This window comes from Pleurodeles waltl, chromosome 3_1, assembly GCF_031143425.1.
Source record: "Pleurodeles waltl isolate 20211129_DDA chromosome 3_1, aPleWal1.hap1.20221129, whole genome shotgun sequence".
Classification (NCBI taxonomy): domain Eukaryota; kingdom Metazoa; phylum Chordata; class Amphibia; order Caudata; family Salamandridae; genus Pleurodeles; species Pleurodeles waltl.
In genome coordinates, this window is record NC_090440.1 from 1213360682 (window position 1) to 1213374458 (window position 13777).

Genomic DNA, 13777 nt, shown 5'->3' on the forward strand with positions numbered 1-13777 from the left:
CGTCACTGCAGTTTCCCAAAAGACTGACTTCAGTACGTTCTTGGGTGGAAAAAGGAAATAAGGAGGATGTTCCTAAAGATCTGTCAGCCCAGGAGCGTCGAATGATTATTTAATAATATGCAAAAGCTAAGGTACTTTGTGGAAATAATCAGCAACCGTAAGGTCTTGTAGTGCTGATAAATGGTGGGCTAGTTCTGGCGTAGTCCACAACCGCCCCCAAAACAGCAAAGGGCGTAGCCTTGCTTTCTCCAACCAGGCAGGTTGTAGTGGACCGGATGCAAAGGGGTACTGGAGGGAAGAGAAATAAGTTTACAAATGAATTTCGTTTCCACACTAGCAAGCAGATTGAGATTCGAAAAGGCCCACAGTTCCGAACCATAAAGGGCCGAGGCCACAGCCTTGGTCTTATAAATATGAAGGGCCAGAAGAATTTGTCTTGAGTGAGAAGAACAATATTCTTTATAAAGGGCGCCTGTAGTTTGCCTAAGCTTCAACATGACTTTGTTGAGGTGATTTTTCCGAGACTTGTTTTCGGAGAGTGTAATGCCCACAAAGGGGAAAGAGTCAACCATCTCGAATAGGCCCCCATAACAAAGTGATTCTTAAATGATCTGTGCAGATTGCAAGACATCAACCTGATTATGTTTGTGCTGATATCCAGACCTAGAGCGAGGCAGAACTCCCCACACCGATGGAAAAGCTTCTGTAGCCCACTGAGGGTCCTGGGGATCAACACTGTGCCATCCATGAATATAAGGATAGGAGCTTTAGAACCAGCCAAAGACGGGGTATCAGCATACGCTGATGACAACAAAAAAAAACATCATTAGTAAATAATGAAAAAAGAGTAGAGGCCAAAATGCAGCCATGTCGTACACCTCGGAGTACAGGAATTTTCTCACTCAAGTCCACCTGGATCCCACACCTAACTTGTGCGAAATTATCCTCATGAAGATGTCTAACCAAGGACAATAAATTTAGCAGCATTTGCATGTTGTGCAGGACCGCCAGAGTGTGGAATGTGGGACCACATCAAAAACTGATTTAAGATCTACGAAACAACATTCAAAGAGCCGTTGCCAATGGTGATAGTGCGCAAGTATAACAAAATAAAGCAAAACACCTGGTCGATGGTAGAGATCTTTGACCAAAAACCCAGTTAGTAGGAGCCAAGAATGCCCTCATTGGTCATCCAGTCCTGCAACTTAGCCGGGAGGGATCTGGAAAAAACATTTAGTACGCAGTGAATTAGACTGATAGCCTATAATTACTGGGAAGAGACCAGCACCTTTTTTGTGTATGGGGATAACAAATGCACCTTTCCATGAATTACGAATATTTGTCCCTGCAGCAATAGAGTTAGCAAGTAATAAGTTGTAGCAAGCTCACAAGTTAATGTCAAATAGAAAGTCATCAGCCCATACACCGTCTGGCGCTGCAGCTCTTGCACGAGGACAGCTGCAAGAGATGCAATAATGTCAGAGAGAACAAATAGTAGCGTCGGAGAGGGCAAGCTGGGTGGCAACTGTATAGAAACGTTAGGATTTTCTGTTGAGACTTCCAAATAAAGGGCGGAAAAATGCTCAGCCTAATGGGATGGAGCAACGTTATTTGCAGGCTCCATAGGAGCCATACCGCCATTGCAAGCTAAAGGCTGCCAAAACAAAAAGGAGTCTTTCTCTAGACAAGCATCATATAGGGCATTCCACCTCTGAGAGTCTGAGTCTCTCTTGTCATGAGTAACAGTCGCATTGTAAGCCTTCCTAGCTAGTGAGGGTCTCTAGTTCAAATCTTGCTAGTGTGGAATGGGTTGTTGAATGTGTGGGTCCCAGATTTATCAGACAATGTCCAGCCGGTGGCTGCCTTAAGCCCATACTCAATTGTAAGAGCAACTTGAGTCCATCTAGAAATTGAGCTGATGCTCAGATGGGGAATGGCCCAAATCAGATCATTGTTGTAGGTTAGCCTAAAATCATTTCCATCAAGAGGTTCAAATGAGGTGTTGAGATCCCCCGCCATGATGCTGGGTTATGGATTTGCAGAGTTCTTGAAGTCGCCCCTACCTTTGATGTATAATTTGTAAATAGTTTCCCTTAGGCCAGATTTACTACTCATTTTGATTGCCAGAATGTCCATCGAGGTGATAGATAGTTGAGACGCTTCACAATTTGGGAACAATTTGGGAAACTTTAACCCACATGACTAGGCCCCCACAGGGCCTGCCATCTTGTGAACCGGGGTAGCTGGGACGTGGAAATTCATGTAAACAGGACAATAAATTGGCGTGAAAGTCCACGTTTCCTGGAAGAGACATATATCTTACTCTCCCACAGAAGAAAACCAGTTGGGCAGATCCAATGTGGACCTGAGACCCCCAAGGCTCCATGAAATGAGCTGTAGCTCGCCAGCAGATGGAATGGTGGATGTCACACTGGTGATTCCAGGAGACTTAATCAGAGTTGATGATGGGCGATAAGGGCAAAGATTGGAAACAGGAGCTTGAAGGGCCGAAGGCCCAAGAATAGGCACAAGAGAGCTCTCGGGTGAGCTCTACTTGTTGGAAAATCGTCTTTAGGGTAAAAAATAGGTTGGGTGCTTAGGCTGTGGCTTGATGTTGGTATACTGTGCTGGCAACAAGAAACAGAATAATTCTTGGGCAAGTACTGATTTGAGTTGGAAAATTTAGACAGTCAACAGATTTCGCTGAGCGATGAACTTCTGGTGGCCACTACTGAAAGATAAAGTTTTTAGCATGGTTATCTGCTAAGAATTATATGATGGCTGTAGGAAATTGGGTTTCTGGTTGAGGGGGATGAAACCATACTCAAACATAAACCACAATCCTTGTCAGGACAAAGTCACAAGCAACCCTAAATTAACCTGTGCTCAACTCTAAGGTAGCTTGGCACAGAGCAGTCTGGCTTAACTCAGAGGTAATGTATCAAGTATATGAGCAAACACTTCAAACAGTAACACAATGGAAACAGACCACAAGAGGATCCCATACCAGCTTAGAAAAATAGATTAGATTCTAATAAATTAAACAAGACCAAAATGTCAAAAATCTTATCCGTAGAACCAGAGATATGCAGGTTTTAAGATTTCAGTGAAAAAAGCGACCAAAAGCACAAAGTGACAATTGTTGGATATCTAGGCATGCCGGATCAAGGCAAAGTCACAAGTTCAGGTCAGCTGTGAGGGGACATGGGTCAGCTACAGAGACAAAGTTAGGCCCACTGAACAAAGTATTTTAAGTCCTGATTGTGAGGCTGAATGCAAGGATGCATCATGCAGCCGAGGTGATGAGTTGGTTCCGAGGTACAGCAGAGCTGCCATGTGAGGTCCTTCACCGTTGTCGCGGATACCGTCGATGAAGGTTTTGCGAAGTCCAGTGTTGGGGATGCATCACACGGTCAAGGTAATGCGTCGGTTCTGAAAAGCTGTGAGGCTGCGATGCAATAACCTGCATCATCGTCAAGGATTCCATCAACAAAGAATGTGAGAGTCTACATCAGGAAAGCTTCACACATGCACTAGTGTCGATGTGGCTGCAGGGGAGATGTGGATGCCTTGGCGTCGTGAGAACCCTTCCAGCAGATGGGATGCATTAGTCATGCTAGGGTTTGTGCCGCAGAGAAGATGTATCTCTTCTGCTGGGTCCCAGATGGGCTGGAAGAGCACCTTCAGGTCCACTTCCAAGGATCCATGACTGGTAGTGGCACCATTCGGCAGGGTAGGAGTCACAGATGGCAGAGTCCAGGTGCTGGATTTAGGTTGTTAAGAGCCTTCTGTCTCCGAGGCTCTAGTCAGGAGACCAGTCCTTGGAGTCACTTTGGGGTCCTGAGTTCAAGAGATGCAGGTCCAGTCCTTCTCACCCAGGCAAGAAAGAAGTAGGCAGCTGGTCCACACCTCAAGGAAGCAGTCCAACAGTAGTTCAGCAGGGCTGCAGAGTGGCACTCCTTTCAGCAGCACAGCAGTCCTTCTTCCTGTCAAAGTATCCACAGGTCCAGAAGTGTAGTGAAAAGGCGGTGTCTGATGTTTAATATTTATATGTGGTGCTCTTCCATTGAAAGAAGCTTCTAGAGGTTTCCCTTTGAAGTACCCAGGCATCCTACCTTCCCTGTCCTGGCTCCAGACTGACGATGAGGGCATGCAAACCTTTCTGTACAGGTAGGACATCATGCCATTGTTGGACTATCCAGGTACACCTAAGCTCTCTACTATGTGTGGCTGTCTAGGAGGCATACAATAAGCCCAACTGTCAGCTACACCCAGTCATGTAAACCAGGGACAGGCTACACACACCTAATGGCTAAGGCCTGAAAATCAAAAATTTCTAAAAGTGCCATTTTCAAAACTGTAATTTAAAATCTGACTTTGTCATGAAAAATAATTTTTCATTACAATTCCAATGATACCAAACATGAACTTGTCACCTGTTCTCATTTGGAAATTGCAGCTAGTTATGTGTTATATGGTAATTCCAAAGCTAACCTATTGCAGTAGCTAAAAATGAAATTAAGAGTGTTTCACTACCAGGATATGTAACACTTACAATTACATGTCCTAAATTCATTGCACCCTGCTCTGTGGCTGTTTACAGCCTACCCTAAGGGTGACATGTATGACAAAGGAAGGTTTGGGCACGGCAACAGGTTTATTTTTTCAGGTTGAAATGGCAGTTTGAAACTGCATCACAGGCTGCAATGGCAGTCCTGAGACATTTTTACAGGACTACTTAAGTGGGTGGCACAATAAGTGTTGGAGGCACACTTGTAGCTTTTAATTTACAGGCCCTAGGCACATGTAGTACGACTTTACTAGAGATTCACAGATAAATTAGCGCTGGTTAGCAGTGCTAAAGTGCACAGAGTCCAAAGCCAGCAAAATGAGATCAGCAAAGATGAAAGAGGAAGGCAACAAATTTGGGGGAAGACCACCTTAAGACTGAAGAGTCTAGCATGTGTCCCCGCAGCTGAAAGCAGGGAGAACAACCCAACCTCTTGAGAGTTCTCATTACTTAGGCAGAAGAGTCTGGATAGGCCATCAGCATTAGCGTGGTCTGACCTAGGACGGTGTTCCACCATAAAGTCCACTCCCTGTAGGGAGATGGACCACCTCAACAGTTTGGGATTTTCAACCATCATATGCATGAGCCATCTGAGGACTGTGTGGTATGTCTGACTTTTGAAGTGAGTCCCAAACAGGTATGGTTTCAGCTTCTTCATTGCCCAGATCATAGCCAAGACCTCCCTTTCAATCACACTCCTTCTCTGTTCCCTGGGAAGTAACCTGCTGCTAATGAATGTGACCGGTTGGTGTAGGCCCTCCTCATTTACCACAGCTAAGACAGCCCCTGTCCCAAGCTCAGATGCTTCTGTTTATACTATGAATTCCTTAGAGAAGTCGGGAGACTTGAGTACAGGTGATGTACACATGGCCTCCTGAGGGTATCAAAGGATTTCTGGTACGCATCTGTAGGAAAGTACCATCTTGCCCGGCATGTTACCCCTATATTTCACTGTATGTATGTTGTTTTAGTCTATGTGTCACTGGGACCCTGCCAGGCAGGGCCCTAGTGCTGATAAGTATGTGCCCTGTATGTGTTCCCTGTGTGATGACTAACTGTCTCACTGAGGCTCTGCTAACCAGAACCTCAGTGGTTATGCTCTCTCTGCTTTCCAAATTTGTCACTAACAGGCTAGTGACTAAATTTACCAATTCACATTGGCATACTGGTACACCCATATAATTCCCTTGTATATGGTACTGAGGTACCCAGGGTATTGGAGTTCCAGGAGATCCCTTTGGGCTGCAGCATTTCTTTTGCCACCCATAGGGAGCTCTGACAATTCTTACACAGGCCTGGCACTGCAGCCTGTGTGAAATAACGTCCACGTTATTTCACAGCCATTTACCACTGCACATAAGTAACTTATAAGTCACCTATATGTCTAACCTTCACCTGGTGAAGGTTGGGTGCAAAGTAACTTAGTGTGTGGGCACCCTGGCACTAGCCAAGGTGCCCCCACATCGTTCAGGGCCATTTCCCGGGATTTTGTGAGTGCGGGGACACTATTACACACGTGCAATACAGAGCAGGATGTTACACCCTCTCCCTATGGAAATAGGTGTTACAGGCTGGGGCGGGGTAGCCTCCCCCAGCCTCTGGAAATGCTTTGAAGGGCACAGATGGGGCTCTCCTTGCATAAACCAGTCTACACCGGTTCAGGGACCCCTTATCCCCTGCTCTGGCGTGACACTGGACAAAGAAAAAGGGAGTGACCACTCCCCTGTCTATCACCACCCCAGTCCAAGTTTGGTGGAGGTAAGTCCTTGCCTCCACACGCTAGACTGCAAAGCCGTGTACCGCATGATTTGAAGCTGCTCCGGCTCCTGTGCACTCTTCCAGGATTTCCTTCGTGCACAGGCAAGCCTGGGTCCCCAACACTCCGTCCTGCAGTGCACAACCTTCTGAGTTGTCCTCCGGCGTCGTGGGACTCCCTTTTGTGACTTCATGTTGACTCTGGTTCACTTTTCTTCTAAGTGCCTGTTGGGGTACTTTTGCAGGTGCTGCCTGCTTCTGTGAGGGCTCTCTGAGTTGCTGAGCACCCCCCTCTGTCTCCTCCTCCAAAAGGCAACATCCTGGTCCTTCCTGGTCCTCAGTAGCACCCAAAAACCTCTAACGCAACCCTTGCAGCTAGCAAGGCTTGTTTGCGTCTTTCTGCGTGGGAACATCTCTGCAAGCTTCATCGCGACGTGGGACATCTGTCTTCCAAAGGAGAAGTTCCTAGTCCTCTTCTTTCTTGCAGAACTCCAAGCTTCTTTCAACCAGTGGCAGCTTCCTTGCACCTTCAGCTGGGGTTTCCTGGGCTCCTGCCCCCCCGGACACTGTCGCGACTATTGGACTTGGTCCCTTTGTCTTACAGGTACTCAGGTCTGGAAATCTGTTGTCAGTGCACTGCTGGTGTTTGTTCTTCCTGCAGAATCCCCCTATCATGACTTCTGTGCTCTCTGGGGGTAGTAGGTGTACTTTACTCCTACTTTCAGGGTCTTGGGGTGGGGTATTTTTCTAACCCTGACTGTTTTCTTATAGCCCCAGCGACCCTCTACAAGCTCACGTAGGTCTGGGGTCCATTTGTGGTTCACATTCCACTTTTGGAGTATATTGATTGTGTTGCCCCTATTCCTATGTGCTCCTTTTGCAACCTATTGTAATTCTACACTGTTTGCATTACTTTTCATGCTCTTACTTACCTGATTTGGGTTTGTGTACATATAACTTGTGTATATATATTACCTTCTTACCGAGGGTACTCACTGAGATACTTTTGGCATATTGTCATAAAAATAAAGTACCTTTATTTTTAGTAACTCAGTGTATTGTGTTTTCTTATGATATTGTGCATATGATATAAGTAGTATAGTAGGAGCTTTGCATGTCTCCTAGTTCTGCCTAAGCTGCTTTGCCATAGGTACCTTCTATCAGCCTAAGCTGATAGAAACACCTCTTCTACACTAATAAGGGATAACTGGACCTGACACAAGGTGTAAGTACCTCTGGTACCAACTACAAGCCAGGCCAGCCTCCTACATTGGTTGTGCAGCGGTGGGATAAGAACTTGTAACTACTTACCACTTTGTCATTGTGTACCTTTCATAAGAGAATCATATACCAAACAGTTCAGTGTATGTGCACTTAACCAAAAAAGTTTGCTTTTCTTCTCTAAAACTTTTTACCAAGTTCTGAAAAGTTTCTTAAAACTTCTAAAAGTTTTCTAAAAAGTTCGCAAAAGTTTTTTTTCTCTGTGCTTTCTAAAAGTTCTGAAACTTTTTCTCTCTTCTCACTATCGCTAAACCTTTTGCTATCATGTCTGTGGTAGATTCTGCTCCCAAAACTGTTAATGCTACTTATGACATTTTGAATTACAAGAGTTTACGGAGTCTCTGCCTAGATAGAGGTTTAGCTATGGGAAAGAACCCTACAAAATAGTTTCTGTTCAACTTGCTTATGGTAGATGATGAGACACAAGCTGGCCCATCAAATGAGAAGTTAGAACATATAGAAACGTCCCAGTGTGACTCAGAGGAACACCTTGAGGAAGGTGGGGAGGGTTCAGAACAGGGTCTGCCCCCTGGCAGGACACACAAGTAATGTTGGTAGTAATTGAGTTTCCCAACACAGTAGGGCATCCTTTATTCCTAGAGGCCAAGTTACCAGGGTCCAGACAGTTAGGGACTGTTGAAGAGACCAAACTGAAGCTTAAACAGCAACAGCTGGCCTTAGATAGGGGATCCCTAGACACTGAGAAGGAAAGACAGAGGTTGGGGTTAGGACCCCATGGTGGCAGCAGCAGTATTCCTGATAGTAATCCTGTTAGAGAGCATGATTCCAGTAATCTGCACAAGATAGTCCCCCCTTACAAGGAGATGACATCAACAAGTGGTTTGCTGCACTTGAGAGGGCCTGTATGATACAGGGGGTCCCGCATAGGCAGTGGGCTGCTATTTTGTGGCTATCTTTCACTGGGAAGGGTAGGGATAGGCTCCTTACTGTTAGAGAAAGTGAAGCTAACAATTTCACAGTATTGAAGGATGCACTTTTGGATGGATTTGGCTTAACCACTGAACAATACAGGATTAAGTTCAGAGACACCAGAAAAGAGTCCTCTCAAGACTGGCCAGATTTTGTGGACTGTTCAGTGAAGGCCTTGGAAGGTTGGTTACATGGCAGTAAGGTATCTGACTATGAAAGCCTGTATAATCTTATTCTGAGAGAGCATATTCTGAATAACTGGGTATCTGTCTTGTTGCACCAATACCTAGTGGACTCGGATCTGACCTCTACCGAAGAATTGGGAAAGAAGGCAGACAAGTGGGTCAGAACAAGGGTGAACATAAAAGTACATACAGGGGGTGACAAGGATGGCAAGAAGAAGGATGGTAAGTCTTCTGACAAGGGGGGGGGGACAAAGGTAAAAATACTGAGTCTTCATCAGGCCCACAACAAAATCCTCTGGTGGGGGTGGTGGGTCCAAATCCTCTTCCAATAATCAACCTAAAAAGCCTTGGTGTTATTTGTGTAAAGTCAAAGGCCATTGGGCAACTGATTCCAGTTGTCCAAAGAAAAACACCAAACCTCCCACTACCACAACCCCTGCTGCAAATTCTAGTGCCCCCAGTAAAAGCAGTGGTGGTGGGAAACCTACAAATAGCCAATCCAAGGGTGTAGCTGGGCTCACTATTGACAATGTAGTTGGGGTTAGTCTTGTTAGGGAGACCACAGAGGCTGTATTAGTCTCTGAAGGTGCCATTGATTTGGCCACCTTAGTTGCTTTCCCCCTTAATATGGATAAGTACAAGCAACTTCCCCTAATAAATGGTGTTGAGGTTTAGGCCTACAGGGACACAGGTGCCAGTGTTACTATGGTCATAGAGAAACTGGTCCACCCTGAACAACAACTACTTGGTCAGCAGTACCAAGTGATAGACACTCATAACAACACTCTTAGCCACCCCATGGCTGTTGTGAATCTCAACTGGGGGGATGGGGGGGGGGGGGGTTACTGGTCTAAAGAAAGTTGTGGTTGCCTCAGATTTACCTGTAGACTGTCTACTAGGGAACGATTTAGAGACATCAGCTTGGGCAGAAGTGGAGTTGGAGGCTCATGCAGCAATGCTGGGCAGTCCTGGGCTTGTTTTTGCTTTAACCAGGGCTCAGGCCAAAAAGCAAAAAAGGACAGGGTTACTTGGATCCTGAAACAATGGACCTAGTGCTCCCTAAAGCTAGGGGTAGCAAGGGTAAATCCCTGCCCACTATCCCTCCCTCTACAGATGATTCTCCTTCTGAGGAAGAAGAATTTCCTCCCTGTGCAGACCCTTCACCGTATGAGCTGGCAGCAGACACTGCTGAGCTTTTGGATGGAGGGGGGCCTGCCAGGGAAGAACTGAGTGTGGCACAGCAAACCTGTCCCACATTAGAGGGTCTCAGACAGCAAGCTGTCAAGCAGCAAAATGGGGATGTCAGTGACAGCCATAGAGTTTACTGGGAGGACAACCTCTTGCACACAGAGGCAAGGGACCCAAATCCTGGAGCAGCCAGGAGATTGGTCATTCCCCAGCAGTACAGAGAGTTCCTCCTAACTCTTGCACATGATCGCTAATAATCCTTTTCTGTATGATTTCAGCACAGTTCTTGACCACAATGTCAGCAAATACATAAGATGTTTAGGGGATGTTTAAGCCAGTATTGAAAAATAAGGGTGACTGGGGGGTACTATGAGGCATATCAAGTAAGGATCTAACAATATGATTCTTTTTCAAAGTCAGTTCACTAGCGTTCTGGATTCCCCAAAATGTATATGCCATGTAGTACTGCATCTTTGGCCTTTAATCTATTTGCTTGAAGAAGCGGAGACAGTGATCTTTTTAATGTTGATTTATCTATATAAACTTTATCTATAGCAAGTCCCTGGAAGACATCAAATCCCACCACCAACTCATCAAGGCCACCACCAACTCATCAAGGCCACCAGAAAAGCTGCCCTGCAGGACCGTATCAGCACCATCGCACACAACACCAAAGAGCTCTTCACCATAGTCAAAGAGTTTGCCAAACCCCAATCGGAAACGGCAAACACCCCTTCATCTCAAGACCACTGCGACAGACTAGCCAACTTCGAAAAATCAAAGACATATATGACAGCTTTGGACCCCAAGACCCTCCAAGCCCTCCAACATCCCCCCAGCTACGACTCTCCGAACCGTCACAGATCGTGCACCGACGGACCACCCTCACCATTGACGAGACCCGCTCCATCATGAACAGCATCCACTCTGGAGCCCCTAATGGACCCCTGTCATTACCACACTTTCAACAAAGCCAACACTGAGCCCCGCCACACCCTCAACTGTTCCATAGATACAGCTACCTTCCCCCAATACTGAAAGCATGCGGAGATCCGCCAGCTGTCTTCATCACAGTTTCGTACCTCACCCTCTGCTCCAGACTCCACACAGCTGGCATCCGCGGAGACACCCCTTCCTGTCTGGTAGAACACAGAGAGTCCCGCCTTACCTGTCAGTACTTAAAGAGATCAGCTGCAGAGTTCCTCATGGCTCCTATCTGAGCCCCATACTCTTCAACATCTACATGGCCCTGCTCGCATCCATCCTCAGGAACCACGGGCTGAACATCGTCTCCTATTCCGACGACACTCAGCTGATCTTCTCACTGAACGAAAACACCACAACTGCCAAGAGGAATTTCCACAACGGGATGGAAGCTGTTGCCGCCTGGATGAAGAACAGCTGCCTAAATCTCAACTCTGACAAAACCGAAATCCTCATCCTGGGACCCTTCACATCAGCCTGTGATAACTCCTGGTGGCCAGCCACCCTTGGCATCCTCCCACCCCAACAAATCACACATGCAACCTCTGTTTCATCCTGGATTCATGGCTCACCATGACCCAATAAGTCAACTCAGTCACATCCTCGTGTTTTCACACACTTCGACTGCTCCGGAAGATCTACAAACGGATCCCAAAAGACTGCCGCAGAACTTTAACCCATGCCCTGGTTAACATCAGACTCGACTATGGCAACGCCCTCTACGCCAGCACCACCCAGAAGAACCTCAAGAAACTACAGCACATCCAACACGCCTCCCCGAGGCTCATCCTGGACGTTACCCACCGTAAACACATCACCAATCACCTAAGAGACCTCCATTGCTTTCCTGTGGAGAAAATCAACTTCAAACTCCTTGTCCATGCATACAAGGCCTTCCCCAATCTAGGACCGACCTACCTCAACCACCGCATCACCAGACCTCTCTGCTAAACAGGCTCTAGCCACCGTACCCCGCATACGGAAGACCTTCGCCAGAGGAAGATCCTTCACCTACCTCATGGCAAAGAGCTGGAACACCTTTGCCCCCGCACCTGCACCTGAGGTAGTCACCATTGTTACCTCAATTCAGAAAGGACCTTAAAACTTGGCTCTTCAACTGAAGCACAGAGGACAACCCCCTTAGCATCTGAGACCGTTGTGGGTGAGTAGCTGCACTCTATATTTTGATTTTATATTTTAATACAGCTGCAGCTCTATTATGCACTACTAGTTTGCGCTCCTGTATAGGGGAGCTCCATGATAGATTGTTAGGTACTTTAATCCCAAAAAAACAAAGAAGTCTACTTTTCCTAAAACTGTGTCCACCATCTTCAATTCACTCCACAGGACATGTGTGACCTGAAAACCATATATTTGGTTTCAAATGTATTTATTTCCAAACCACACCAATAACAGAAGTTTGGAAACTCATTATGTACATTTTTCAAGCTCATAGGTGCTCTCAATATTGGCACAGTGTCATCAGCGAATTAAAGAGCTAGGATTTTTGAACCATCAAGATAAGGGGAATCATTATCACTATCATTTAGGTAACTAAATACATCATTAAAGTACAATGAAATCAAAGTAAGAGCTGACATGCAGCTTCTGCATGCAACTGTAAGCATTCCATGGTGGTTACCGTAGGGTGCAGGAAACACAGTGCAAAGTTCTAGATCCTCTAACACAGCCAACTGGGTTTCAGACCCCCTTACAAAATCCATCTTCGCTTGACAGTAGGAATTGAATATCGAAACAAGCATACCTGGCTTTCTAATTCATAGCTGTATTTAGTAGCCTCTTGCAGAATATAAGCAGGGCACTTTAATGGCACCAAAGCATACATCTCTCTTTCTGCATATTTCTAAAACAAATAGCTGGTCATTTTTACAAATCATCTATTAAAGTCTTTCCCAGCATCTGTCCCAGCATCAGATCTTTTCGAAACACTCCACCCCTTTCTACAAGCGTTTTCTTGTGAATGGCTAAACCTACAACTTTCCTTCCTCCCCTTCTCCCTTAATGCTTCTGGTCTTCTCAACACCCTCTGGTGCAGGTGCATGACAATGTTATAAACAAATCAAAGATAAAAGTAATAAACAATTGCCTACCTTGATACCAAATTACTCCTTTCATCGTCATGTTTAGGAGTGGGTGAATCATTGCATTCCAAAGAACAGAATAAACTTCTGGCCCATAGTAGCTGTAGTCATAGTAACTTGTATTTCTCTTTTGCCTTAAAAGGTAAATATATGAACACCATTATGGCTTTATGTAGCTTACCTAAAAAGTTACACAGGAGAGCCTTTAGAAAATTCAGTCTTAATCTTAAGTGTTCATTCATGTTTACTATATTAACACATTCCTATCAGAATATCTTAGACATAAAAGAGGTGCAGATTACTTAAGAAATACATGAAATAAAAATGTATATCCAAGACCAATGAAATTATGCTTTCAAACCGTATACCTCTGTCAAAACATTATGACTGTACATATTACATATAGAAACGCAGAATCGTCATCAATATATATATATATATATATAAAACTCGAACCTACCCTGTCCTTCTCCTAAGTTTAACGTCTATTTCTGTATCCCTTGGTGCTATGTTGAAAAAAGATGCTTGTTCCACAAGGCAAAATGTTGTATTTACCTTTTTATTGGTTTTGGGTGTGGTTGACGCGATCACTGCGGCATTCGACAAGAGACGTGTGTTGGTTGCCACGGTGATCGCAGCATTCGGGGGGAGACAGTTGAAGCCGCGGAGCTGGCAGGCAGCTTGTACGGGCCTCTAAGATGTAATGGAATTAAAGCTTACCTTTCACCATACTCCGTCTCTCGTCTCGCTCTTCTGGATACAACATCCTAATTTTGGTGACA

At 45.5% G+C, this 13777-nt stretch overlaps 1 protein-coding gene across 1 annotated transcript in view; it reads right to left on the bottom strand.

Annotated features, from left to right (window-relative positions):
• SIAE (sialic acid acetylesterase) overlaps positions 1 to 13777 on the bottom strand; it is a 1017559-nt gene that overhangs the window by 320985 nt on the left and 682797 nt on the right. The window contains exon 6 of the mRNA XM_069224521.1: positions 13005 to 13129. Coding sequence (XP_069080622.1) covers positions 13005 to 13129 — 125 coding nt within the window. The remainder of the gene's footprint in view (positions 1 to 13004; positions 13130 to 13777) is intronic.